The sequence below is a fragment of the Patagioenas fasciata genome, chromosome 1, assembly GCF_037038585.1.
Source record: "Patagioenas fasciata isolate bPatFas1 chromosome 1, bPatFas1.hap1, whole genome shotgun sequence".
Lineage (NCBI taxonomy): Eukaryota > Metazoa > Chordata > Aves > Columbiformes > Columbidae > Patagioenas > Patagioenas fasciata.
This window is the reverse complement of record NC_092520.1, coordinates 108,699,463-108,727,006: the sequence shown is the minus strand read 5'-3', so window position 1 is coordinate 108,727,006 and position 27,544 is coordinate 108,699,463. Positions and strand designations below refer to the sequence as shown.

Below are 27,544 nucleotides of genomic sequence, written 5' to 3'. Positions count from 1 at the left end.
TTTTGTTGATTTATAGTTATAAAAGAGAAAAAAGACGAGAACTTGGAAAGATCCTGTCTCAGTCTGAAGTTCTGACTGGCTAGAGGAGAGTATATTGCTCAACAGAATTACTTTGGTAAATTGGATATTTTTGGATAGTTACAGAATAATAATGCAGGGTGAATAGTCTGAGGGCACCTGGGTAGTGACAATGCAGTTTATGCTAGGGAGCTCTTCTCAAATCACATTCCTAGTAGTACTGGCAGCGCTACATATACTGCACAGGTGTATGTATATATATATATACACACACACTAAACTGCATTTTTAAAGAAGCATGTTTTCGATGGATTTACTTTTTTTTTTTTAACTTGGCTTATTCCTTTTACATATGGAGGAAGAGTGGCTATAAAGGAAGAAAGTTGGAGGAACAATATGAATTGGAACTTGAAGATACAAAAAGATGCTGTCTCTTTGCTCCAGATCCAGGCAGAAAAGATCCAAATTATTGACAGAAATTTTAAGACTGTGATATTAATAATTGACTAGAGTGAGTGTGATAGAACTGAAAGTGTAGAGGAACACCCTTCTAATGGCAAGGGGAAGAAAGGAAGAAAAGGGGAGAAGATTCTAATTCTGTGGCATCAAAGATGCTATAAACTAAAGGGGTAGGTTTTAGGTGAGGCCTAAAACCAGTCGCTAATTAACTCGAAATGGTAACTTCTACCAAACCATAATAGCAAAGATTATGCTCTAAGAAAAGTTACATGTAAACAAAGGAAGAATTAAAAAGTATTGCAGGATGGTATATGTAGTTGGTCTCCTTGATCAGGAACTGGTTTTTAATACACCTTTCCTACTTGTATAGGAAAACAAATTCACTTAATTCACTTTCACGAAGTCTTAACAGAATTCCCTGGACATACAAGTATATGTGGGTTTTTTTACTACTTGGCTGCTGATGGACATACTTTTTTTAGTATGGATGAAGAAAGTAAGAAGTTCTTCTGCATGATCTGTCTGCATGTAGCACAGTTGAATTTTGAGTGCATTGCATAGTTATTCAGCACGGCATAAGTTCAGAAACAGCATAAAACCAAAAGAATATTGCAGTATTTTTAATATATGTGTGATATTTACCAGGCCATCCTTGGTCATGTTCCCTTGACATATACTGCTTTTCCTTTTTGCAAAACTAGCAATTATGTTTAAGAATTTGAATGTAGAAATATTTATTTTCTTCTGTATAAATAGTGGCAACATGCCAGGATCAACTTCTCAGCTGTTTTAAGTCAATGTATTTCCATTGTATTGGTAAAAGGGTAAATTTTGTGTAAAATGAGGAGCTGGCCCTAAGTGCAACAATTTTCCAACATATAATCTGCTAGTACTTCAATAAATTTGTAGCTTTTTGCCCTAGTGCATTTCATTGGCATGTGTATGTGGATTTAAATTGGAGAGAAAGACATAAGGAACAAATACCTTGTCATTATTATATGTGTTTTCTTTGCTAAGGAAGCATTATCAGGAAAGCTGAAGTGGCTCCTCTAGAATGACCGTGTTTACATTATTATACAGCATGTTTTCATCACAAGTCCTTTATTGCTAATTTTGCTTTGTATGTAAAGATTAGTTTATCTGTCCTTTTTCTCATGTGAAGCTAATACAAAAAAATGTTGAGATAAAGCAGATCTGTCATTCTGAAAAGTGTATTTTTTTTTTTTTTTAGTGAGAGGACTTTTTATAAGAGAATATACTGGAGTACATAGTGTTTGAAAATACTAGAAATACATTTTATATTTGTGAACTATAATAATAGGCTGTTTTGCCATATTTACTGGATCTCATCTATGTTTTTTGAAAAAGGAAAGCTACTTGAACAGTTCAATGTCAGATCACAGCTGAGGAAAATAATCTTGCTGAAAACTTGTCAAATATTTGCCTTTTAAATAAAACCACTATCTCCTTTACTTTGCAAAGTGGACTTGCAGCTTCATGCAGCGTTATCATTTGCTAATAGGGACTTAGGAACAAGTATTAAGAGGACTCTGACATCAGATACAAAGCTAACAGGACAATATTGTAATTTAAAATTAATAAAATTATGGGAAGCCATAGATTTCCAAAGATGGGCACACTGAATAAAGAAGGCTAGAAGAAAAAATTAAGATTAAAGTCAGCGTGAGAAGGGATTGATATACGGTGAGATAATAAACTGTGTATATAGGGGGTGAATATTGAAAATGGTAGCTGCAAGTAGGAGGCATTTGTACAAATGAGGTGAATACATCCTTGGATGACTGAGATAAGTAGACACTGTGTCTAGGTAGGCAAGATGGTGACACTGGAACAGGGGGTCATTCATGAGAATGAGGCAGAGCTCACTGCAGGGGCAGGCTGGAGAGGGAGAAGGGTACATACAAGCAGGCAGTCAAACCATAACTGTTCTACTAATGGTATGTGTGTCTAGGTTGAAAGCAGTGATTCTCATTTCTGCTTTAGTTCCAATCTCAGAGCATGCATAGTGGTTTGCTTTATCGAGCCAGGCTTTTGTCAAGGATCAGTTGAATGTTTGAGAAGAATATGGATGCAAGTCTGTTAATAAAAATTTTAAAAAGACACCTTATGCTGATCATTATATAAATAATCAAGTGTGGTAGCTCGTGCTTTTCCACTATTAGACTTGCTTGTGTGAGGATCTGAAAGTATGCAAAAGGGAAGATACCTATATACATATATTTATATGTGTAAATTTATGGGGTTTTTTTTAATGTTAGCTAGGTGTGCAGGAAGGTGTGTGGTGATGCAAATTCTCTAAAAGCACTGTAGAAATTTATAAAATCTCCTAGACTTATTCTTAGTCTCGCTATGTACTGTGTATTATCAGAGTCCTTGAAGCCTGAGGGCATGCAGTTTAATGATTTAGAAATGTAATGCCGGTTGTTCTTGTGTGTACAACATCTCCTGCCTAATGAGATGTTTTTTCTGGTCTCTTATTTTAGATCTGTGTCTAGCTTTGGTTGTTCTTTATTGTAGGAGACACATTTTAGACCTTTTTCTTTGAAATAAATACCACTGAATTTCCGTACTAAAAAGAAACAAAACCCCTACTTCGTAGAATCATTTGACCACTTCACTGCATTGAAGAATAATGAAGAATAACCTTCTTAATAGGCTTAATACTTTCAGGCAATTTTCTCTTAGCCTAATATTCAGTTTTGTCCTGTTTGAGCTTTCAGTAATGCTCTTGCATTGTCTTCAGGTAACTTTTGTGTATGTCTCACAATATCTGAAAGAAATATTTACTTACCTGTTAAAGATACAGTTTACGCAGTAGAAAATACAGTAGATATGCATATGTAACAGCATCATTAGATTTCATTTGAGTACCTCAGCCTCTTCTATGTCTTTTATTACTAGATTTCCTATGGAGCAGCAGGGTCACAGTTTCCTTGGTTTTCCTTTGAAACCAATGTTTTTGTATTCTTCCAAGTAGCCCATCTCCACCTATGCACTCTTGGCACTACTTGTTTGTGCTTGAACTCAATCAGGAATTCCCATTTTCCCAATGCTGACCAACCTGAGAAACGTTTCCCAGCTTAGTGCCTGTTGGAGTGGGTTGTTCCTGTGCTTTGAGGAAGTAATCTGTAAAGAACAGCCAGCCCTTTTAGGCCTCTTTTACCCTTTAGGGCTGTTTCTAAGCAGATCCTTGAACAAGGTGGAAGCTGTTCTTGTGAAGATCTGGGGTTATAGTTCTACTGTACATCTTGCTTAGCTCTTTCGGGGTCTTAGATTCCACTGTATCACGATGTGTTGCATCAGGAGTTGCTGATCTGTTGTAATCCCAGTAAGAAAAGCACTCACACTCTGCGAACTGTCATTTGAAGTGCTATTTCTTTATAGTGTTAGCTTTAATTAAGTAAAAAATGGTACAGGTAATCACAGAATCACAGAATGATAATCTTACATGCCTTAATGGTAATCTTACATCCCTTTAGATGCTGGGAACCTTGAGTTGTGCAACATCAAATGGGCCTCTGATCAGGCTGCAGGGTCCTATGCAGACTGTGTCTGTAAGAAAAGGTTACCTCATTTTCATTATTTAAGCTATTACAGGATTTTCTTACAAGAAAACTCTATCAATCACTTATACTGTCAAACAGAAAGGATGTTTATGGGTTGTTTTGAGTGGTTGTTTTGAGTCAGATAAGTTCAGCTAGCTCACTATCTTAAAAGTGACTTTGTTAGATGTAAACGAGGGATTAAGAACAGGGCAGCCACAATGTGGTACTCCCTACAGTATTCAGTCTCCAACTGGTACAGTGCTACTGGAAGGTCATTATCACCAGAGTATTCTAGCACAGATGATGCCAAGAGTGTGTGGTTTTTTTGTTTTGGTTTGTTTGTTTTTTAATTAGCTTATCCCATGCTTAAAGCCATGTGTCCATATGTACAGTGAACATGAGACCTGTATTGAGCTTCTGGAGAAAACAGACTGTGCCAGTAGTAAATATTTGCAGTGGTCAGAGTTGAGAACTGTCTTGAGTGTTATGTGAGGAAAATAGAGCCATTATACAAGCTGTAGTGCTGAAAATAATATTAACTCTTTAATAACCATTTACTTCAACTTCAGCATTAGCCAATGAATAACCTTTTGAATGAATTCCTTACAGAATTCTGGTTTGAAATATTAGGTATATAATATTTATTTCACGGGCTTCAATACTCTGCCTCCATGGCATTGCCCTGAATGCAGCAGTGAGAGGCGAGCTTGATTAGTGCTAATTAACTTCAGTTATCACTTTTTCTATATGTGTGTATAAATGATGTATGATGAACATCTATAACTTCTTGCTATGCAGGGTAGATGCTAATGTGGTATTGAAAGTTTCTAAAGCTTTCATTTTTCATTGATATATTGTGGCATTTGCCTATGCCTGAACATGAGCCTCTTCCACAGTCCTCTCAGTTATCTATGACAGGGAGAAACAGACAATTAACCTGTTATTATGTTTCAAATGTAATTGATGTTGTATGCATCTTCCACTTAGTTTAATAAATACATGTACTGATACTGCTCCAAACATCAGATAGCTGTGCAGAATGGAGGGTACAAATCAAGTTCCTGAGATCTCACAGGTTGAAGACAGTTGTTGGTCCCTCTTCCCCTCCCACCCTCACGGTGGGATATAGTGTTCTCTGTGTTACAGGATTGCTACCTTTTGTTTCTTAAAGTCTTATTCCCAAGTCTCTTCTTACTGCAGTTTTGTTTTGTTTTCAAGAGTTGTTTCATAAGATATCTCTTAATAAAAAACCATTTAAGTACTGATTTTGAGGAAGCCATTCAACTCTAAAATTACTTACCCACTCTGGTGGAAAACAAAATAGATATCTGTGTGTGGTGTTGTCCTAGTTACTTGGAAGTCTGAGTCCTGGGATTAACTGAAGTAAATATTTGGGGTTTTTCACACTTTTAAGGCTATATAGGATGAGAGGATAAAACAAGGTAGCCCCACATATTTTCTGATGGCTTTTGTTGCATTATGTTGTCTTCAGTCTTCTTGCTCAGGTATACCGTATTTCAAGTATTTCCTCTTGATATTTATATACTCATCTATATATACATATATATACACACATATATATATATATATATATTTACTCTCTTTTTCAGTCACATGCAATTATTTCTTTCAGAGGACATGGTCAGGTTGTACAAAGCAGGCAATAAAGTAAATGCATTAAATTTAATGGTTTTCATTTTTCACATTGGTCAGCCCATCTGTAGCCATATATGGAACAGTACTGCTCTGATGTCTCGATTGTGTTGTTTCCCTTTGAGTCTTTTGTGACAATCCAGACTGCTCCATGAAAGGTCCCTTGTATGATACTCCATTCCCTTACCTCCTCCTTTGTAGTTTTCATGTTATGAAGCCTGCTCAGATGTGGGTGGTATTCAGTATTCAAAACTGGCATTCCCTCTTTCCTTTCTCCCTAAAGGCTGATTTAGAAATGGAAGGTGTAAGGGAAAGATGAGAGTGAGCTTTCAGAGGGGAGACACTAACTTGGTGTGGAAGGGGACACTAAGATTTTTTTTTTCAGGTGTGTTGAATTTAAAGCAGCACAGCATGAGGGTGTTACTTTCAGTGCCACAGATTGGGATGACAGAAATTGGTGTGGCCATGGTAAGGTTGGGTAATTGAATTTCAGACAGCACAAAGCTGAGATAGAGACCTGATGCTGCAGAAGATCTTCAAAACAAGAAGGGGAGGGAGAAAAACAGGTATTTACCCTTATTATTCCAGTAATGCAGGTAACTGGAGGACACAGAGGAGCCTGAGTTAAAAATAGTAAGAGCGATTCATCTTACCTTTGGAGGGGTATGTGAAATGTATTGCTGATGGTTTTCAATTTAAATTAAGTCAAAGATAAGTAACTTGTTACAGTCACACTCAGATCAGTATTTCTTTTAGTGACACAGCTTCTTCCAGTTTGTCACACTAATGGCTCTAGATTAACCAGACCTCTGTAGCACTTTTTTCTTTTGTTTCTTAAAGAAACTGCGTGTCTTTCTGATAGTCTTTTACATAATATGTTACTTGAATTCCTGCTGTGGGTACTGCTTTGGCTAAGTGATAGGTTACTGCTTCTACCACAAATAACACTTTTCCTTGGAATATTGCCAGTAAATAAACATGCTCTGTAGTAGTTACTGCATACTCCCATCTGCAAATGGATTATATATCATTACACTTGTATTAATACAGGAATCATATTCAGACCTGCAGCAGCGTGTTCTGTGACTGCTGCTAATGGCTCTTAATTGCAAACAGCTTGTAGTGCTCATTCTAATGCACTTGTAAGTGAAACCTTACTTCCAAGTGTAGATGTGATGAGCACACAAAGCAAGACTACCAATACAAATTAGTCTTTTTTGCAAAAAGTTGAAAATGTTATGCTGAAAAGTAAAGGTTAAGAGCCTGACTACAATATTTTGTAGAAGCAGCAGCAGAAATTGAATTCAATGAAGATTTGAGACCTGATGTAGTATGTTTTGTTATTAGGAAAGTAGTGGTGCAGGCTAGGGAATTTGTGGTTAATGCAAATTAATATACGGGAGAAGGAACAACATATGGCTAATTATAGGACAACATCTGTAGTGGTGTGAACTTGCTTGAATATTGGATTGCAGTCTAGTCTGGTCATCAAATTGCAGATTACTGTGTAGCATAATTGATGCAAAGAAAATTATATTTCTAAATTTTAGGCTTAATTGTTTTCCTGCGAGGGATTCTTGTGGACTTCTTAAACAGTTGTAGGACATGTGAGCAGCTCTAGGAGCACTAGGTTATTCACGGATCTCTGGATACTTGCATGTATTTAAATAAAGGCTAGTAAAATAGAACACAGTTCAGTTTGCGAGAAGGTCATTAATGTTCAGAATCATCCAGCTGACTTTCAAAAGTATATGTAGATGCCAAGTTGATCTAAGACATTGCTACATATTCAAGTGTCTTGAATATACCAGTTACATTAACTTGGGGTTTTTTAATTGATTTTGTAAATTTAAAGCCTTTTCTTAAACCATAAATCCCGGAAAAGGAACACTTGACAGTGGAGGCAAAATATTGACAACAATAGTGAAAACTTTCCCAACGTTTCACTTCATATGAAAGCTATAGGCTCTTGACACACGTTTTTTCCATCAGTAAAGATTACAGTGTTTTTAAAATAGTAAATTGTCCTCCTTAATGTCCTGGTTAAAGTAATTTAATTTTCCATCAGTACTCAGTTCTGTGTGACTCCTAACTGGTGGACTGTCCTCCTGAAAATCTAGACAACTTTCTGTTCTTTTTGAAAAAAAGTTCTTCCAATATGTAATAACTTCTCAAATATAGCAGTATTTACTTCTCATTCAAAACCTGGATAACAATAAATAGTGAAAAAAAGGACAATAGTTTCCATTTATAACATTACACCTGTTTGAAATGTGTACAAACATGTAAAATTTCATGCAAAGAACTTTAAAATTTCACTTATACTGTATGTGGTGTTTGATCTCGGCTAAAAGCCTAACAGTCTACCCAAGCCTATCATCAGAGTAGGGTGGCCAAGAAATTTTGGGCACAATGGGAGGCCAGACTGAGAACAGAGGCCATTTTGTTCAGGCTGTGTATTGCTTAGTGTTTCTTCAACTGATAACAATTGTTACAAGTTGGCACAGAACTGGAAGCATTTTTTTATGCTGTCTGTTCCTTCTACATATATTACAATTCTGAAACTCTCCAGAACACATACTTCTGTTTAGCTGTATTTAGCTGCACCTGGACAATAAAGCTTGATGAATCTGCCACTTGCATTTGATAAAGAATAGTGCCATTGCATGCTAGCTTCTCGTGTTCTAAAGGGTATCTGTTTAAGCTTCTAGTTTAACAGGAAACGCAAAACACCCGCTGGATTTATAGTATATTTGCATCTCTGTTATATTATCCCTGAATTATTTTAGCTTCGATTGCTAAATTAGACCAATCTTCATGCAACTCCTTTTTAAATCTTAACACCTTGCAACATAATGGCTTAACTTCACCAATTATGAAGAATCACCCATTTGATGGAATTTTATTTTCATTTTTCCACACGTGTAGCAAAGTGAAGATTTGTTTCTGAACAGCACATGTAATTCTTTGTTGGGAACAGATATCAACATTGCTCTCCATTTTATAGCTGCTTTGCACCTTAAAAACTTCGATAAAACATCTTCAATTTCTTCCTCATGTGAATATTAATTTATGTAGAGTACTGCAGCATAAAAAAACTAGTATGACAAAATGCAATGTAAATCTTATAAAAGGTGAATATTTGAAGGATCTTGAACTAGAATTATTGTACCCACCGATACCCGTTCTTTCCTGATTTCACTGGCTTATACCCACACTCTTAGAAATATAAAGGTGTGTGTGTGCCCACTTAGGCAGTATCTGATTTGGGCAGTATCTCCAATGTGCAGGAAGGACGACAAGGGTAACTACCGGTCAAGTCCCCACTACAACTCTGGAGGGGTTCCTGGTGGTAATGACAAACTAGTTCTTACATAATTTGTATGTATTTTGTGTTTAGAAGTTGTCTGTCATTATGGGATGGTCCTTAGCCTCAGTCTTGGTTACTTCAACTGCTATGAGTCTGTTATCTGTTTTTCCTTGTCTGTATTTGAAGTGTATGTCTATAATCTGTTTCCCTGATGGGTTAACAGGAGAAAGGCTGGTATATGTTATAAGCTGCAACCTTGTGCCACCCTCTTCTTGTCTGGATGCAGGGTCTGCTTGCGAGTCAGCTGTGCTGCAGCCTTCTAGGCTTGGCATAATGTTTTCCCCAGTTTTACTATTAGAGCACCATCCTGGGAACAGTTTTCTCTGTCAGTACAAATTATTTTTGAAACCTCATTGTGCAGCTTCTTCTTGTGCTTGTACGTGCTTATGTACATACTCTCTCAATTCCTCCCCCAATATCCTGTTTCTAGTTAGCCTGGTCTGTTACATACTTCTGGAGCAGAGTATCAGTTGACCGTAAAAGGCCTTGAGAGAGAAAGCTTAGTTTGGGGGCTGCTTTATCTCCTAATCTTTCAGTCCACAGTCTTTATAATATTGAGAAGAACTCCTTCCCAAATATGTGTTATGAAGTATATTTTTACATACAGTTCTAATAACAGAAGATTACTACAGATTCCAGTGTGCTGAAAATGAAGTGCAAAGCAGTTTTTCTTAAACTTAACCTTGACTGAAGAAGGTTACCATCATTACCAGTTTTCCTTTTGGCTGTAGAGTGACTTTTTGTAAATTGTGAGATTTTCAGGTGTAACAGAGGTAGATGACATAAGTGTAATCATGCACTGAGGTGTGGCAAGATGAAATTCTATAGGACCAAAAAACCCCATGTTTGTCTGGTTACACCTACCTTCTCTTTTGACAGTACATGCCTGGATGAGGAGGCAAGCTATCTTTTTGAAATCAATTAACATTTTCAACAGAGATGGAGCAATGCCATGTTTATGCACAGAAATATGTTACAGGCAATGCCATCTGCAGAATAAAGCTGATGAGCTGCTGCTTCTACAGGATCAAATTTCCTGTGATGGTTTGCGTGAAAAATTCATCTGAGCGGTGTGTTCTTCTTTGTTCCCCTCAGAGTACCAGCTAGTGAAGAATGGGGTTAAGAAATGTATAGAAGATGCTATCTGGTGGAATTGCAGCCTTCGTTCTGAACCTGTTCTAATATTTAAGTCCTCATGCTTTCCACTACTGTAACTGCAATAGTGTTAAGGAATCAAAACTGTTTGGGGAGCAAAAGAGAATCAATAGGAACTTTGATATTTACCTTTAGGAAGGCTTAAGAGAGGCCGAATAACATCTATCCCATGGACTCTAACAGGTGGGAGGAAAAAAAAAAAAAAAAAAGGAAGAGATGGTATTTCTATTTAGAAATTCTGGAATGTAGTGCCCCCTTCAACCATGTTTCCCAGATCACATAAAATAGAGACTGCAAACCAGATCTATCAGATGATATCAGTATCAGAGTAGTAAATTGAGGGAGATCACTCTGTCTCTAGTGTTTTTCACTTTCTGTTCACTGTGGTTCTCAGTGAAGTTGATACTGTTTAATGTATATTGCAGAAGATTAGCTTCGAGTGCTTGACCAATGTCCTTTCAATTTCACATGTGTACATGTACAGAGCCATGCACAAGTGTATACACACATGTGTTTAGTTAATGAGTTACAGCAAGTGGTCTCTTCTGGTACATTTAGAAACTGATAGCTGGCCCATTCTTTCTGTTGCCTCTTAGCAGATTTTTATATGTACTAGTTAGCAGACTCATGCTGGTCCTTTTTATTTTTATGTATATGGGGAGAACTGGACACTTATGACTCAATCTGAAATGCAAATTAAAATTATTCTTTTTATTAAAATAGTCAGCAAAAGTGTATAAGTCTTTAACAAAAATCTGAATTAAAAAAATTCACAACTGAAGTCTTGTGATTTTATTTTCTCAGCTTTCACTTGTCTCTTCGTCTGAAGATCGTTTCAGGAACTTTCTGAAAAATTATCCTCATTGCTAAAGCATCTTGTGCTTTTTCCTTAAACATGTTTGCATGAAAGAAGGCGGTCTTTTACCACTTCTGAGCTATTTAGGAAGAAAAAGTCTTTGTTTACTGTAGAACTAGAGCCATAAAAAATTCCCAGAATGTTTCAATGGTAGAACATGCGTTCTCTGAAAATGTCTGGCTAGGAATCAAATTATGAGGGTATAGCTTATTCTTACAAAGAATAAATCTGTGGAAAGACAAAAGTAAAGGAATAATTAGGTCCAGGGAACTTTTGTCCATGTTTGTTTTGGGTTTTTTTCCCCAGTTGATTTTTAGGTTAGGGCAGCTTAACAATTAACATTTTGCAAGTCCACCTTTTCTTTTTTCAAGAGGTGGTGATAGTTGACTATTCACATTATAGTACCTGAATGAAATCTTTGTGAGGAGACTGATTCTGGGTTTTTAGTGATTGTGGGAGTTAGTTGGTTGGTTTGTTTTATTTGTTTGGTGGTTGTTGTTGTTGTTTTTCAATGAGGATTTTAACTGGATTTAGAGTAGTTAGTGATTCACTTGTTAATGTTCTTTTGTATTATTCATCACACCCAGAGTTGTGGCTATCTAATCTTACCTTGTAATGTCATTGAAATAAAACAAAACTAAACAAAACACAACCAACCAACCCAACAAAAACACACACACAAAAAACCCAAAAACACCCCAACCAAACCAAAACAAAACAACAACAACAAAATCCAGAATTGTGTTAAAATGAAACATAGCCAGATTTAGCACGTACAAAAGAAAAATGCTAGTAAAGAAACTGCTGTTAGAGCTTTTGTTTACGCTCTGTGCCAGCAGACAGCTTGCTACTATATCAGTTTACAAAGGACAGAGAGCAACTTTCCTCTGAAGAAGCTTTGTTTTCATATCTGCATCTAGTTTAGACCAAGTACTGTAATGAAGGTCCAAGCTTACTTGTACAGTTTTAGCTGTTGGAATTTTGCAGATTAATCCAGTTATATTAAATGTTTTTAATCTCCTTAATCAAATCTGAGGTATCAGTACTGTTATTAAATATTAATGAGAAATTTTACTAAGTAAAAGATTTGAGACCTTTACTCCCCAAAGAATCTAAAAACTCTTCCAATTGTTACTTTTGTTTTTTGTTTTTTTGGGTTTTTTTTTTGGTTTTTTGTGGTTTTTTTGTTTGTTTTTTTAGTTTCGGTTTAGATGAATCTCTATGGTGCTTTGGAACTGAGAGGAATATAGCTCTAGGATATCACTATATAAGATATATTCTAAATCCATATTTTTCTTATGACAGCTTCTCATGTAAATCTTTGTGCTCATACTCCAGGATCTGAAATGTTCTTCTGGAAGCTTAATGTAAAGAAAAGAGCTACTTCTAATGGGGCCTCCTTTGCAAGATTTTAAAGCTTTAGTTAGTGATCTCAGGGAGTACCTTCAATTATACCAGGAAAAGGAAATGCAAAGCTCATAGCAGAGATATTTATAGCTTCATGAATATACTCATAAGGGAATATGCATGTTATTCTCTAATGTGCAGGATAAAGAAGAAGGATGAGCTTCAGCAATTCTGGTCCTGCTGTTAGCTATGCCAGATTGCTTTGTGGGATGTGAGAATTGACGCTGCGCAGTTACATTGGCAATGGAGATGTTCTCACTTCAGTAGCACAGTTGGTTATGCTTTATTTGTGTTGCCAGCATGGGTATTACAAACACAGTCCAATGGACTGTGATGATATTAATGTAGCAATGGAACTCAAATAATACTGATACAGAGAACATAATATTTCTGAAGTTGCTAGCGTTGATCAGTATTTCTGAAGTGTACCTTAAAAACACTTGCATGTAAGTTTGTACATGCATGGAAAAAATAAAACAGGCAGAAGGGTTGCAAAGTCAAGTAACTTGGGGGACTTAATCTCACCCACTGTGTTGGTGCGTAGGTCTTACATAACCAGGCCCCCTAGTTTATATAAATTGACGGAGTCTAACATCCAAAAAACAAGTTGTACCATCTGGAAGTGGTTAAAATCACTAACCTGGCCGAATCTTCTCTCCCTTCCCTGCTTTTACTAGCTGTGGGGAAAGCCTTGACAAAGCATATTAGATATGTAACTCCTAGCTCACTGAAGCTACATGAGATGCACTTTACCTTAGGAAATAGTTGAGGTTTTCTGTTGATTTGTTGAGTCTTTTTAATCACAGAATATACTTGTTCTCAGTTTAAATTTGGTTTTGGAGATTGCTTTTTCTATTATAGACTTGCAGAAGGGTTTCAGTTTCTTTTGCATGCGCCAGTCTTTCTAATTAAAGTATGCTACCTTTTCCCCTCAAATACTGCCTTGCTTATATACACTGTGAGAAACTTTTTTGCCCATAATTTTCTAGACTTCTCAAATACAAAACTCATCATATAACACCATATGGATACCCCCACAGTTGTCACACAGCTGTCAGCTTCTAGTATTTGAGATGGTGTAGCTAGTAACCTGTTCCTTTCATCCCCCATGCATACCAGAACACTGTGAAATGAGACTCATCTGTGGTTTTAGTGGGTTTGCAGCTATTTCTGAATTCTCACCATTCCTCTGCTTTCAGTAAAATTGGATTCCACTAAAATTTTATATGTTCACAGATTCATTTGCTTGTTTGTTATATTGGTTTTAGTACTGACTTCTAAGTCTAGGTACCTTTTCCATGTTCTCTCTTCCAGTCTGTTCTTAGCCTGCATTTGTCTAATCTTTTTCTAATCTCTTTAGCCTATATATTCCCTGACCATCAGCTCTTCATTCTGCACTTTTTTTATCCAGTGTTTGGGACAATAAACTTGGTGAGATGAAGACACCATTGTTCTTCCCCTTTTTTCAGGAAGTATTCATTTGTCATGTTTGGGCAAACTTTCACAGTGAACTTAAATTATGCATGTTTTTTTGTGTGTGGTTTAAAAGCACCTGTGTGTGTGCAAGATCTAAAACTGGGATGTATTAAATAGTTTTATCTGTAGGGGCAATTTTTGTTCAAATAGGGTTTTTTTAATCTTCCTGGAACTTGTATGATGTTTAGACTTTTTTCTCCTGTTCTTGAGGTAAAGATAAAAAACGGATCTATTCATGAGTCCTTAGTATTCCAGAAACTACTTGAAATAAGTCCACAAACACTCTTTCTCAATCTAGCTCCAAAACTGAAATTTCATCTGTAGAAATGCTGTTTTTATGAAGACTTAGCTGCCTTTTCTTCTTTTGTTAGCAGTATCTGAAGCCTTCATTGGGTGCAGGTTCCTTTACTTCCTCATGTATGATGTGCTTCTCAAGTTAACTAAGTGACCATGCAGCTTGTGTAGGGGCAGCCCTCCTGTTCCTCTGACCTCTGCAACAGCCATCAGTAAAACCCAGGTGTGTTTGAGGTATCGATCTTGCCTCCTCTCTTTTCTTTTAAGCAGTCTGGACTGAATTTTAAGCCTTAATGCTCTTCTATAAAGAAGAAAAAAAATCTCTGAAAGGAATGCTTGGCAGAGCAAAATGTCTGTTTACTTAAGAGACAAGAATTTCCATCTTATTGTCCAAAAAATGTACTGTTTGTGTAATCCTAGAGAAGAAAAGCTTTTCTTTATCTGCAAACCTGAATGTGGAAACTTGGAGAAAAAAGGAAGTTGTCCACTGAAACCCACATCAGTATTCATACCGGAAAAAAAACATTTTGAAAAGATAGCTAGATTGAAAGGGAAGTAGGAAAGAGCATTGCTTGACGATTCTGTAGAGTATCCATCAGGCTGGTAGGTTAAGAGTCAGAAGAGATCAATAAAATATCAGGAAAAATTATCCTGCCTTATTTTAGTGCTAAAACAGCTTAAAGATTGAGAACAAGAAAATAGTATCAACTTGCATCTATAGAGCTTTCTCTGTTTCAGGATGCCCTAGAATTTTACCTTGCTGATATTATGCTCTTATCAAAAATCTCTCTTGATTGAGGGGAAAAAAACTAGAGAGCAAAAAGATGTTTTTTTGTAAATGCCACTAACCCATTTGGGGAGAAAATAGTTGTTTTCTCTCCATAATACTGTTGTCTAATGGAAGAAGTAGCCAGAGAACTGAGGCTAAAAATTACAGGTGGCATTTCCTGTTCAGCTTTATCATCCCTTCCCTAGGGAACAACACAAGAATATTATCATTAAAGATCTGAAAGAAGCAAAAGGGATGTTTGTGAGGCTTAGTGCTACTTGAGGAGAAAGGAGAGAAGATACCGTATGATAAAGAGGATGTTGAATGGCAGATTCTTAGGGTTAATGTAGACATCTATGAAATGTTCTACAGCCAAGTGTATCAATGAGCTGAGACCAAATTACCAAAGGTGTTGATTACATTTGGTAACATCTTTTATCTACAGAATTGCATGGTCAAGACAGTGTAACACTATTTTGCATGCCCAAAATAGGGGGGAAAAAAGCAGATGTCAGTTTAAATTTTTTTTTTTTTTTTTTTTTTTTTTTAATTGGCAACACTGAACATAAAGCTTCTCATTGTATCTTGGGCTTTCCCCCAGATGTGGGAAAGTTGATCATTACTAATGTGTACTCTCTTTCAAATTAATGTATTTAAACCAAGAATAACTTCAACCATGGCTCTTGCTTTTGTTGCAGAGCAGATTTGGAATGGCTGTTTGGTATGTGAATAGGTGATTAGCACTTCTGGTGGTTTTAGGCCTACTCCAGAACACCGAGGAGTTGTTGCTGCCCTTTGTGCATGAGAGGGAAAGTTAAAGTTAGGGCAAACCTCACATGTAAGTCTGCAGCATGGACGTGACAGTAGCTGCTGCTGGTGTTTGGTTTGGGCTTTGTTGGGGGTTTTTTGTTTGTTTGTTTTGGTGGGTTTTTGTTTGCATTGTTTTTGTTGTTGTTGTTTTCTTCAGCACCAAGATAGCCAGTTTTTCTTTCTAGGTTAATGGTAAACTGAGCAAATTAAGCTTGGGAAATCCTATTCTAGCTTGTGCTCTGAAATGATAATTTACTTCATATTTAAAAATTGTTAAAATAGAATTACTACTGGAGCTATATGATGGATGGATGGATATGAGCACTTCAGGAAGGATGATCTTGAAAGACAGAGAGGGGTGAGGTTTCCCTTTGTGTGGAGAAGTGTGTCAAATATATGGAGGTCTTTTCTGAGATGGATGACAGTGTGGTTGAGACTGCGGTTCAGAATTAGAGGTAAGACCAGTAACTGTGGCATTGTAATGAAGACTTTGTCCCAGGCCACCTGATCGTGGTGAAGAAGTGGGCAAAGCCTTCTTTAAACAGCTGACAAAGTTTCTAAATCACAGACCCTGATTTTCATGAGGGACTTTAAGTGACTCATTGCAGAACAAATGCTTTACTGTCTGGTAGTGGTTTCATGAGCTTCTGTTGCCTTGCTGGTGATTGCCTAATGTTCTGTGATTTTTTGCTGGAGTTAAGATTATTGAAAGATCTATGCTGAACACTTAAATCTTAAATAACATAATTGTGCTTATTGAAGTCAAACTGTACTACTTTGTTCAGAAGAGCCATTAGCTGTGGGATATGTTTGGCAGAATTTTGTTAATTTTTCCAGTGTGTCTGTGACAAATTAAATTGTGTGGCTGTAATTAAGAATCAGTGAGGGTCAGATCACAGTTTCTTTTCTGCTTCTAGATTATTTTTGTAAAATGTAAATATCTCTAGTAGCCTATGTGATTGATTTCAGTTTTTCTAGCAGAAGTTAGGCATGCTATTATCTTTAGGCCTTATAGCCTCATACTTGGACAGATAGAAACCATGAGCCAATCACAGAACATGCCATATCATATCTTAATATGCCACTTGATTTATCAGCATAAAACCCAGATGTGATGTACTAGATGTTGCTGGAGCAGCTCTGCCCAAGTAAGGCAGCAACATGATGCTTCTCCATGGCATGTGGTCAGTATTGACTGTCACTGTCTCTACTCAAGTTTGTTGATTTTTCTAAACACTTATTCTTTTGGTTGCTTAAAAAATCCATATGTGAGAAATTCTCGTAATCATGTACAATGAGGCAGTAGAATTAGAGCTGAATGATGTAAGTTTCTGAAGGACATCATCTTATCTATTTTCAACAATCTTTTTATGTACTCGTACTTTGTGTCAAATTTTCCTTGATATGCAAAAGAAAAAGGAAACCTTTGAAACAAAATAAGGAAAAACATTTGCAGAAATGTTTTTGTCACATGATATTTTGAAGAACAGGATATAGTTTGGTAGGAAATGTTTTTCCTTCCAGAGAAGAATAGTTCTAAGATCTTGATTTATGCTGAGGAGTACCGTTTTTCTTGAGTACTCCCATCATTAACATCAAGGATTTTTCAGTAATCAACAGAGATACAGTCCTGCACTGTTTCAGAAAATTGCTGTTATGTCTTGTATAGAGACAACATCCTTTAAATGAAATAAAATTAAATTCTTTTAAATCAGGAAGCTCATCTAGTTTGATACTGGTGAGAGGAAGTATGAGGTATTACAGTCTTGTGAGGAAACCTGGTAGAGAAATCTCTGGGTGTGCAGCCAAAGAGCTGTGAGAACCTATGAACATACTCACCTCTCATTTGTGGCTAAGTGGACTGATGGTACATCACATGTTTCTCCAGAGGCAATTCTCATGCATATTTTGAAGTAAAGGATTGAGCCCTAGCATGAAGTCGTCCCCATCTCCAGAACTGGAGATAAGCTTTTCCCATGAACAAGTATCTCATTTCTCCTCTCTGTATATTTATGCATAAAGGAAACAGACATGGATTAAGCAGTTTTTGACTTATTCCTATTAGGTGGTACTAGCAGGTTTGTGCATGGAGAACAGACATATTTTGCCCCATTTTAGACACAGATAATCATGGAGTCTGAATAATCAATTTGAGTATGTCCTTAACTTTCACACAAAGTGTTTTCAGTTACATTAATCTGTTGTTGCATGTGTAAGTGTAGAACAGTGCTTTTCCTATAGTTTTGTAACACAAAGTGCTTATAATATATGTTCTCAGTAAGCAGAGGTCGTACCAATTTTAAGAGAGGTTTGACTTGTGTGTTTGCAAATTTGCCATTGCCTCAGAATGTAAAGTGAAATATTGAGGCCAGAATTTTTTAGTAGAACAAGATAATGAGATGCTTAGTAATAAATGTAGCTGAGTGAAGCAAAACTACAGCTAAGGGAACTCAAATTTTCATACTTCATTATATAAGCTAGTAGTAAATAGCAGTGATCAGAAAGGATATTCTGTATTCCATAAAGATCACAGAATATTTAGGATTATTTCCTTGATATTCATTGAAGTCTTAAAACATTGAATCAACTAGTAACAGCGTATCTATCTAGACAACACATTAGTCAGATACGAGAATTTTTCGTGTTAGGAGTTGGATACTGAGCTCTTGTGTAAGGAAGGTTTCCACAATCAGACTGAACGTTGTTTTCAGTACCATTTTGTTTCAGAGTACAGTCTTGAAAAAAAAACACTTTTGAAATGTAAAAAAGATACTTTAGAGAATGAGAATTCTGTTTTGGAGAATGACCATTTTGCCTGTTTTTGAGGAGCAGAGAACCAGATTGACTGGGGAGCTCAGATCTCCAAAAGGACTTTGAAGTAAAGGTTTAAGTAACAAAGTCTAAATTTGATCTGTAAAGAACCTTTCAGATTCCCACAGGAGCTTGAATTTTCACTGTTGATTCCCCTCATTGCTTAAGGCCCTGCTTTTCTTGTATCCCTGATTCCATCCATTTTCTCAGGGTTTAGCAATGTGGTATCTGGTTGCTTTGCACCTAGCATGGTTGGTGCTTGTTTGAAACTTCAGCTTTGGCCTGTGTCGTCTGAAAGCTCCAGGATATCTCTTCTAATCCAGCAACTACACTTTTACCACCCCTGCTATATGCCTGCAACATTGGTCTGTATACAAAATGTATTCCGTGTTTTCCAATCTTATTCTGTATTAGTTTGTGTAAGTGACAAATATGTACAATGGCTGATCAAAAGCTATGTGTGTTAGTTTGTTGCACAGGCTACATGTGCTGCTTGTCTGCAACATAATGCAGTGCGTAGGAGATTGAGCTCTTCCCCCAAGGTAGGATATTCTATATATGGCTGACAAATTTAAGATTTTTTTTTTTTTTTTAATCTTCTTAAAACTGCCATTTCTCTATAAAGTTTGGTTGAAACTTGACATCTAGTTCAAAATTACTAGTGGTGGTGGCAAATGGAGGGACAGACAAACAGAAAATTTCAGATGGATTCTTCCTTTGGAAACTAGTTTAAAACAGGGTCGATGAGGATTTACTATTTTTATGTCACCTCGTGTAAACTATTTAGTTGGTTTAGAGCACTCAACCAAAAAGTGGAAAATGTGCACTCAGCTTCAGTTTTTGTCCTGCCTGAGGGAGCACTCTGAAACCCTACTGTTTTGTAGGTGTTCCACATCACAGGCAAGTTCCAGACTTTTCGACAAGCCAGGTGCATTGTATTTCAAAATCCATACACAGTAATCTTCAGTGTCTTTGTTTCCATTTTAGCTTTGTCTTGACTGCTTCAAGAGTAGCTGATTCCTAGAGAATACCATTTAGATAGGATGAAGTCCTCCAAGAAACCTGGGCAAGAATGCCCCTTCCTAAGGAGGAACAAAATGTTACTAGTGTAACTCCTCAAACCACCTATTATCTAGTCTTATTTTTGTGTTGTTTCACTTCAGGTTATTTAAACGTTTGTGGTGTTTCATTGGGTTTGTTTTGTTTTAAGATAGGGAATATGTCATATGTAAATTCTTGGTTGCTTAATTATGACACCATTAATTAGTTTAATGGAATAATACAAGCAATAAAGCTTTTCAAATGAAAATTTCTTAAATATTATAGTATTTCGAAGTGTTTTAATAACTTTTTCTTCCTTACGTGTGTTGCTGAGGTCTTTATGTTCCTGTTCTTCATAGAGCCACTCATGCTTTAAATATTGTGAGTAGTCACAATCCTACAGGACATTTGATAGTGTATTTTACATAAGTCTTTGCAAGACTGTGACCCAGGATCTTTTAAAACTTAATTTCCAAATAATCACATGCACTATACATATCAGAGACAGCAGCGTATGGCAGGTAAGCCACGTGGACTGGATTTTGTGAATGGTGCACAATTGCTGTCTGTGTGAGGCAACAGCTTTTCATTCCTACATTTTTCAGTGTACTTGGCCATTACTTCAAGAAAAAAAAAGTGCAACCTTTTGATGGTTGCCAAAACATCTACACGTGAAATAGGAATGTAATGCTAATGGATAAATTTGGCTCTTCTGCAAAGCGCTTGTATGCATGCTGTCTAAACATTGGCATGTCATAGTCAGCAGAGGCTTTTGAAGGCAATTACAGTGTTCCTTTTCTGAAAAACCTTTGAGAGGCTTAATTAGCTGGAGCACCTAACAGCAGATACCAGGAGTCAAATAAGCTAAATTTACTCACACTCTTAGCCATGTTCCTTCATAGTGTTAGTAACTATTACTATTATTACTATAGAGTTAATAAATATCACAATACTATGACTTAGTAGTAACAATACAATTAGTAAAATAGTATTTTCAGTTTAATTTAAACTATTCTGTTTGTAAACTTCCTGAAAAAAATATTTAGGAACTGTATTTGATTTAAAAGCTATAGACAAGCCTTTCAGAATCAATCTGAACCTGAAATGCTTGTTATGTCCTCAATTCTGACATCCTTTTCTTTGCTATTCTGTAAATTGTTTGAGCAAATGGTAGTGCTTGGACCTTTGTAGTATCTCAGCTGAATTTATGGAATGTATCAGCCTTCCAATTAGACCAGTGTGTATGAAGGGCAGGTTTCAGTAGCAGGGAGTCAGTTTGAGTTCTCTCTGAAGTGGTAGCATGTGCTCCTTCTGCTGAACTAACCTTCTTCAATGCAACGTAGATATAGTTGCGTCACTTAAATCAATACAGAATATAATTCTTCCAGGTTTTTCTGATAGATCTATGATTGATGATCAAAGGACTTAAAAAACCCCAGCCAACCAAACAAAACCCACCATACAAGTTATACACAGACACTTGTACTTAAACATATATATATGTATATAAAAAATTTGAAGTGAAAAATCTTTGTGTTATTCAATACTTGGTTATGGACATATCTTCAGGTATTCCAGAAAGACTTCACTTTTTCATTGCTGTTCTCCAATCCATCCTTCGTATGCTATTAATAGTGGGATATTGTTGTTTTCTTTTCTTTTTTTGAAAACCATGGTGTTTGGAAAAGGTGTATAAGCTAGATCTAGCTCATCAAGTAACCTGGGTAGCCTGCTGCCTGCCTGCTCACACACCTGTACTCTCTGACCTTAAAGCTTCTTCCCCATTGTGTTACTAAAATTCAGGTGCTGCATCATTGTATGAACAGACCTACACTAGTCATGTCACATTGGCTACGTTTTGGCCATGTGCTAAATACCTTCCTGCTCACACAACAAGAGAAATGTCTTCATTGAAGAGAAAAATGTGACCTATGATGATCAGGTTTTATGAGACTAGAGAATACTAGAGGAATGCGAAGACAGGCAGGTGTTAAGCTATGAGTGTATAGTAACCACTGATTAACGCTTTCAGATGTAATTAGGGACTCTGGTTTAGGACAGGCTTCCCTTAAGATGACAACTTTTTTTTTAAGGAGGCACAGAGAATTTACGAAAATCATTTTCTTTGTGGATATTTGGACTTTAAAACTCAAACTTTTGGCAACCAAAATTGCGGGTCTCATTGTAAGCTTTAGCCACATTCTAGTACAGTATTTTCATTACATATCACAAAGATAAGTACCCACACTCATATTTTGGACAGATAAAATCTTGACTCTCAGAATAACTAGGCAACAAGAGTCACAGAAGCAACTCCTCTGAAAATTTAATGGATATCTGGTACAGATAGGAATTTTTAGCATTTAACATTGTGTTTTCATACTGGGGTTATTAATTGTGATGTATCTGCTACATGTGGTTCTGTATTACGTTTGGCCTGATCACTGAGGTATTTACCAGATTTGTAATGATTTATTTCTTTTGCATTGTAAAATTCCTCTGCTTTTTTTTTTTCTTTCTTTGATGCTCAGGGGAAAAGAAAGATGAGAAGACACAACAGATCTTGCTCATTTCCCTTTCTTTGCTTTTGTTTTACAGGAGACACATGAAATTGTGGCTATTAAGAAATTCAAAGACAGTGAAGGTAACCTTTCCTGCTGCATAATCTTTCATGTCAATAACTACATTGTTAATATCTCTCCAGTTAAAATAAGAAGTCTCATATATCAAGACATGATTTAAAAATTATGATTTATTAGCTCTGTGAATATTCAAGGCACTTGGTCCTTCATAGCTGCCTAGGGACTGCATTATACACTCCAACTAGATAACGACTTTTCTTTCTTAGCACATCTGTCTTAATATAGCTGAGAGAGTGGTGCCATATACGCTAGTAAGATCTACAGCTTGGAGACTAGGTGTGATCAGCAAATAGCAAAAACTCCTCTTTGGTAGTGGCTTGCACAGTCTTTGGGCTTTATCACCCTTCCTCTGTGGGAGGGGATCTAAATGTTCAGAGGACTTGAAGGGGCAAATAGAGAAGACTGGGAGAAGTCACCAAGAAGGTCAGTGCTACAAAGAGGAATTGGGGAGCTCTCAAGGTTCAGTGAGAGGTTTTGAGGGAGCTCAGCGTGGCAGGCTTCACTGTCCACAGGAAACTTGCCATTTGCCCCCTCACAGCAGCCTCTAGGTACTCTATCCAGTGTTGCTGAGTTTGTGGAGAGCGGGGATGAGCTCACTCCTGCAGGGCTTAGTTTGGACGGCAACGTGAGTGGCAGAAGGCAGGACATACGGAAAGCGTTGCCAGTGCTGCACACACCTATTCCTCACCCAGCAGTAATGAAACCAAAGATCTGTACAAGACAAGACTTACTCTGTGATGTACACTTGTTGGGGGACAGTGAATCCCAGCATCCTGGGAAAAACTGGCAGTCAACCATGAGAGCAACTGTTTACCTCATGTACATCAGAAGCTCCACAGACCGCTCCTGTGCTAGCACAAACAGGAGGAGAAGCCAAGTATGAAATAGCAAGAGGAGTCATCCCTTTCTGAGGCGGTGCAGCTATGATTTGCTGTATACCAAGGCTTTAGCTGAAGGCTAATGATGTGGTTTGAAGGAGAACCAGCCACTTCATTGTAGCAAACTTTTCTTTTTGGTTATTGTTATAGGATTCCTGGTGGCCACGGAGCTGTTGTTGGTTGCAAGGACTGGAATATTCAGTCAGGCACAGCAAAGTCAGATTTTTGTCTGTTTTATGCAATGCGAACTGTTTGCTTTGCAGCTGATTTTGCCAGACACTTGAAGCATATATTTGATGAATCTTTTAGGTCTGCTATTCAGAAATCAGTTTTAAATCCCCATTAAAGTACGTAGGAGATAATTGTGGTGACCATCTTGACCAGGTCATGAGAGTACTTCAGAATTGCTTTCTGGAACTCAACATGGCTATTCAGTATAGATCCTAATAAACGAATCTCAGTATTAAGCTCTGAAGGAGATTATATTAGCCTGTCTACCAAAAAATTAAAATAAAAAAATGCAACATTGCCATTAAATCTGGCTTTCCACAAGTATTACGTAATTTCAGTTTACGTGATTGATGACTGCTTTTCAGAGTTGTAGGGAGTTGTTTACAAGTTTCTGGAAATATGACAGAAGTTCTTTTGATGGATTTGATTCAACCCATTTCACATCTGTCTCGTTAATATGGGAGTTCATTAAAAATATGAATATACGGTAATTGTTTCTATTGCCATTTTTGTTTCACTGAATTTTTGCTGTTGTTTGACATATGCATGCTAAATATGCTGCAAAGAGAGTGTCTAGTTATAGATTGAAATTAGGTAATCAGGCTGATGCAAACCAACACCAAGCACTCAGTTTTAAAATGAAATTACTTAAATTGGTCTAAATTATATATTTTTTTTAATCAAAACATTTGTGATGATAGTATTTTGTTTTCCTCTTCTCTCCTGCTGCATTTTGATTTTTTATTTTTTTTTCTCTCTTCTGATGATGATTATATGCATTTGCATGACCTGTGTTATTTTCTCTCCCCTGCAAACCTGTTTTTTGCTTTTGCCTACTTGGAAAAAACAATTTCTCTTCCTTGTCTCTTCCTCTGACTGTCTTTGTAGTACATTACCTGCAAATGTGATATAGCTTTGAATTAATGCAGTCGTATCCCATTTACTATCCCTCTGTTGTGGACATCAGTTCTAAGAGATTAAGAGCCCTGCTTCTACACGTGCATGGGCAAATGTACTGAATTAGTGGATTTCATTTTACTAAATGAAAAATGAAACTTAATCTGGTTTACTTGACATTTTGTGGTAGTATCCTCTAAAACCCAGTCAGTTCAGAGCCTGTTAATGATAAGCAGCGTATGTACCTTTAGTAGAACACCCCTTCTGTCTTGAACAGCTTTCAACTGAATTTTTGAAACATAAGCTGAAGAAGTCACTCCTCAGAACAGGATTCAAGGCTTTATTGAATTGATACTTGCTCTGCTGCCCTCTGTGGCCACTACACTGGTCTGCATTGCAGAATTTCTATCAAAAGCCTGGGAGGGAAACTTACAGGATTTACAGATCTGTGCTTTGGTCTTAAAATTTGTCATGGTTTTTGGAGAATGAAATTGTTTGAGAATCAAACAAATTTCTTTGACATTGTTCAAACATGAGCTTCACATTCCAGTGTTTCTGCAGAGGACATATTTACCTTGCTAGTACTTAATGTATTTGTGGGGTGGAGGATTTGTCTGGACACATACATGTATATATATATTTTTAAACATATTAGTGCTCTTCATAGTGAAAAAGGGGTTTGTTTCTTATGACTTTTTCTGCCACTGAAAACCTAGGTGGTAGTGGTGGGAAGTCTGTTAAGGGTTTCGCAATGATAGCCCAGTCCCCAGTTACCTTTCTTGCAGTGCAGAAGCATCCAGGCAGCAGAGAGTCCATACTGGAAAATAAAGCTTTTTCTCTGTGTTATCTAGAATCAGAGAATTTAATTAGGGGTTCAAGGTAAAGATTTATAACACTTGCTACTTGGAGGTTTCATTTTGGTTTTTTAATAAGTTTTTTAATAAGTTGGTTTTGGTTTTATTTACTTTGTACTCTAGAAAATGAAGAAGTCAAAGAAACCACTTTACGAGAGCTTAAAATGCTTCGCACGTTGAAGCAGGAGAACATTGTGGAGCTGAAGGAAGCCTTCAGAAGAAGAGGAAAATTATACTTAGTTTTTGAATATGTGGAAAAAGTGAGTTTGTACTATCCTTGTCACAGTTAAGTCATCAGCTTACTCAAAAAGTCTTTAAAATTACTTGTAATTTTAAAAATCTAGCTGCTTAAGCTCTATAAAGAGGAACATCAGAAACTTTAATACAGTCTGAGTTATTGTAAGTAGACATTTATTGTGAAAAATTGTTACTATTGTTTTTACTTCATGTGTTGGTCTTTAAAAAAAGTCTTCCATGTGTGAACACAAATATGTTCAAATGATGTAGACATACATACCATTTGAAGAAAAATTTCCATCCAAACTCTGTAGTCCATTTTAATTGTAAAGCTGATTGACTGTCCTGTGTTATGTTGTGTAATGAATCTTGGCGTAGTCTTTCAAAACAAGATCATAGGCTTTTGACTTTGGAATCTGTTTCAACTTTCTCCATTCTTCCCTGTTAAAAATAGGATTTGTTTGTATATTTCTGTAACAAGGCCACTATCAATAGTAGCTTAGAGGGATTTGGCAAAGATCACTGTCATGATTTCCAATCCTGACCTCATTTGAAATGATTCCAAAGTTTCCCTAGATTGACCTACTGCTGCCAAGCATCCTGCTCTGTTCGCAGAGAGAAACAAACTGGAACAGATTGGTCTTTCATTATTTTTGCAACCTTCATGATAAAGGTAGATCTTCCCCCTGTATTTTAAGCACTTTGCATTTATTCTTGGAAATAATTAGGTGGTATTCAAATACATACAATAAAGATAAATGTGTTATCTCTGTAGCTTTTATGAGATAGTGTTCCCTTGACAGAAATTCTTATTTTATGTCCTGCCAGTGTGGTGTTGCAGTCTGGCATAGTGCTAGTCCTCTTCAGTCAGTTCTCTCTCATGTAAAGGTTCCTCTCTTTAAATGATGTGTCTCCTTTACCTCAGTTTGCAATTTATTATGTTGGATAAATTCATTGCATAATGTGAGGTGACCTATATTAGCCACAGTTTGGCAGAAATCAATTTTGTTTTCACTATCAGATCAGCTACTTCTGATGTGGTAGATCTGACTCAGATCTAACACTCAAAGCTTGACTAGTTCCTCCCATGTTCCTTGTAATTTTTTGAGACGTGTGGAATGTCTTTGATCACACACCAACTTAGAACATACATTTAATTTTGTGTTACAATTGACTTGGCTAAGTTCTCTGTAGTACTGGGTTGGAAGAGCAACAGAAGTAAAAGAAATTTAATTGATTTCATAAGACATATACTTTAAAAATGTCTGATATTGGCAAAAACACCAGGCTGCAATATCTGACATTATTTACATTAGAATAAAAGAATGATAAAGGTGGACATCATGTGTAGTCTGCGCCTAATGTAATTTCTATATTAATAGTCTCCTTTCTTTTCAGTTAAACTTCACAGTCCGTGAACATTTCTCATTTTCAGATATTTCAAATAGTTTTCACAATAGTTTATTCGAAGACCAGGATGATTTCTGTATTTTTGGATGAAGGCAGAATAGAAGGAATTAAATAAAATGTGATATAGTAAACTAATTTTTGTTTTAACTGGTGCTGAGCGCCTTGTGTCCTTTATGGAGTCTTAGCTCTGCAATACTCAAATCCAGATTACTTAACTTCACATTTAGTGTAATCTCCTTTATTCATCATCTCCTTAGTTAATGTCTTTATGTAGGATTATGTCTCACTGTGGTGATGCTACTATTTTAGTTCATATTTGTAACACTGACTTCTTGACTGACTTATCCAGATCCATGGGCTTTTGTGTGGACAAGAGTCTAACTAAAATCAATATGTTTCCTTAACAGAGAATTCCTTTCCTCAGATCTAAAGTGTATTTCTAAGGAAACTTACACTCAAGCACATAAGTTCCAGTGTTTATTTACAGATTGCAAAACTCAGTGTTTTTGAATGTCAGCAGTGTCTCCATTTGTTTTGTCTTGTATTTGTGTTCATTACTTATCTTACAAGAGAAACCCAAAAAATTATTACACAGCCAAAGAAAATGTTTGTCAAAGACAAGGTAAACTTATTTTTCAATCTACAAATGCTCAAATCCGTAATGAAATGAGTTGTATAAGGCAATTTAGCCAAAATACTCATTTCTATTT

At 36.5% G+C, this 27,544-nt stretch overlaps 1 protein-coding gene across 4 annotated transcripts in view; it reads left to right on the top strand.

The window, feature by feature from the left end:
• The window catches only part of CDKL5 (cyclin dependent kinase like 5), a 130,422-nt gene that overhangs the window by 51,517 nt on the left and 51,361 nt on the right, over nucleotides 1-27,544 (top strand). For all 4 annotated transcript variants that reach the window (XM_065857960.2, XM_065857945.2, XM_071812592.1 and 1 more), the window contains 2 exons: nucleotides 22,284-22,329; nucleotides 25,311-25,447. In XM_065857960.2, the coding sequence (XP_065714032.1) occupies nucleotides 22,284-22,329; nucleotides 25,311-25,447 (183 nt within the window). The remainder of the gene's footprint in view (nucleotides 1-22,283; nucleotides 22,330-25,310; nucleotides 25,448-27,544) is intronic.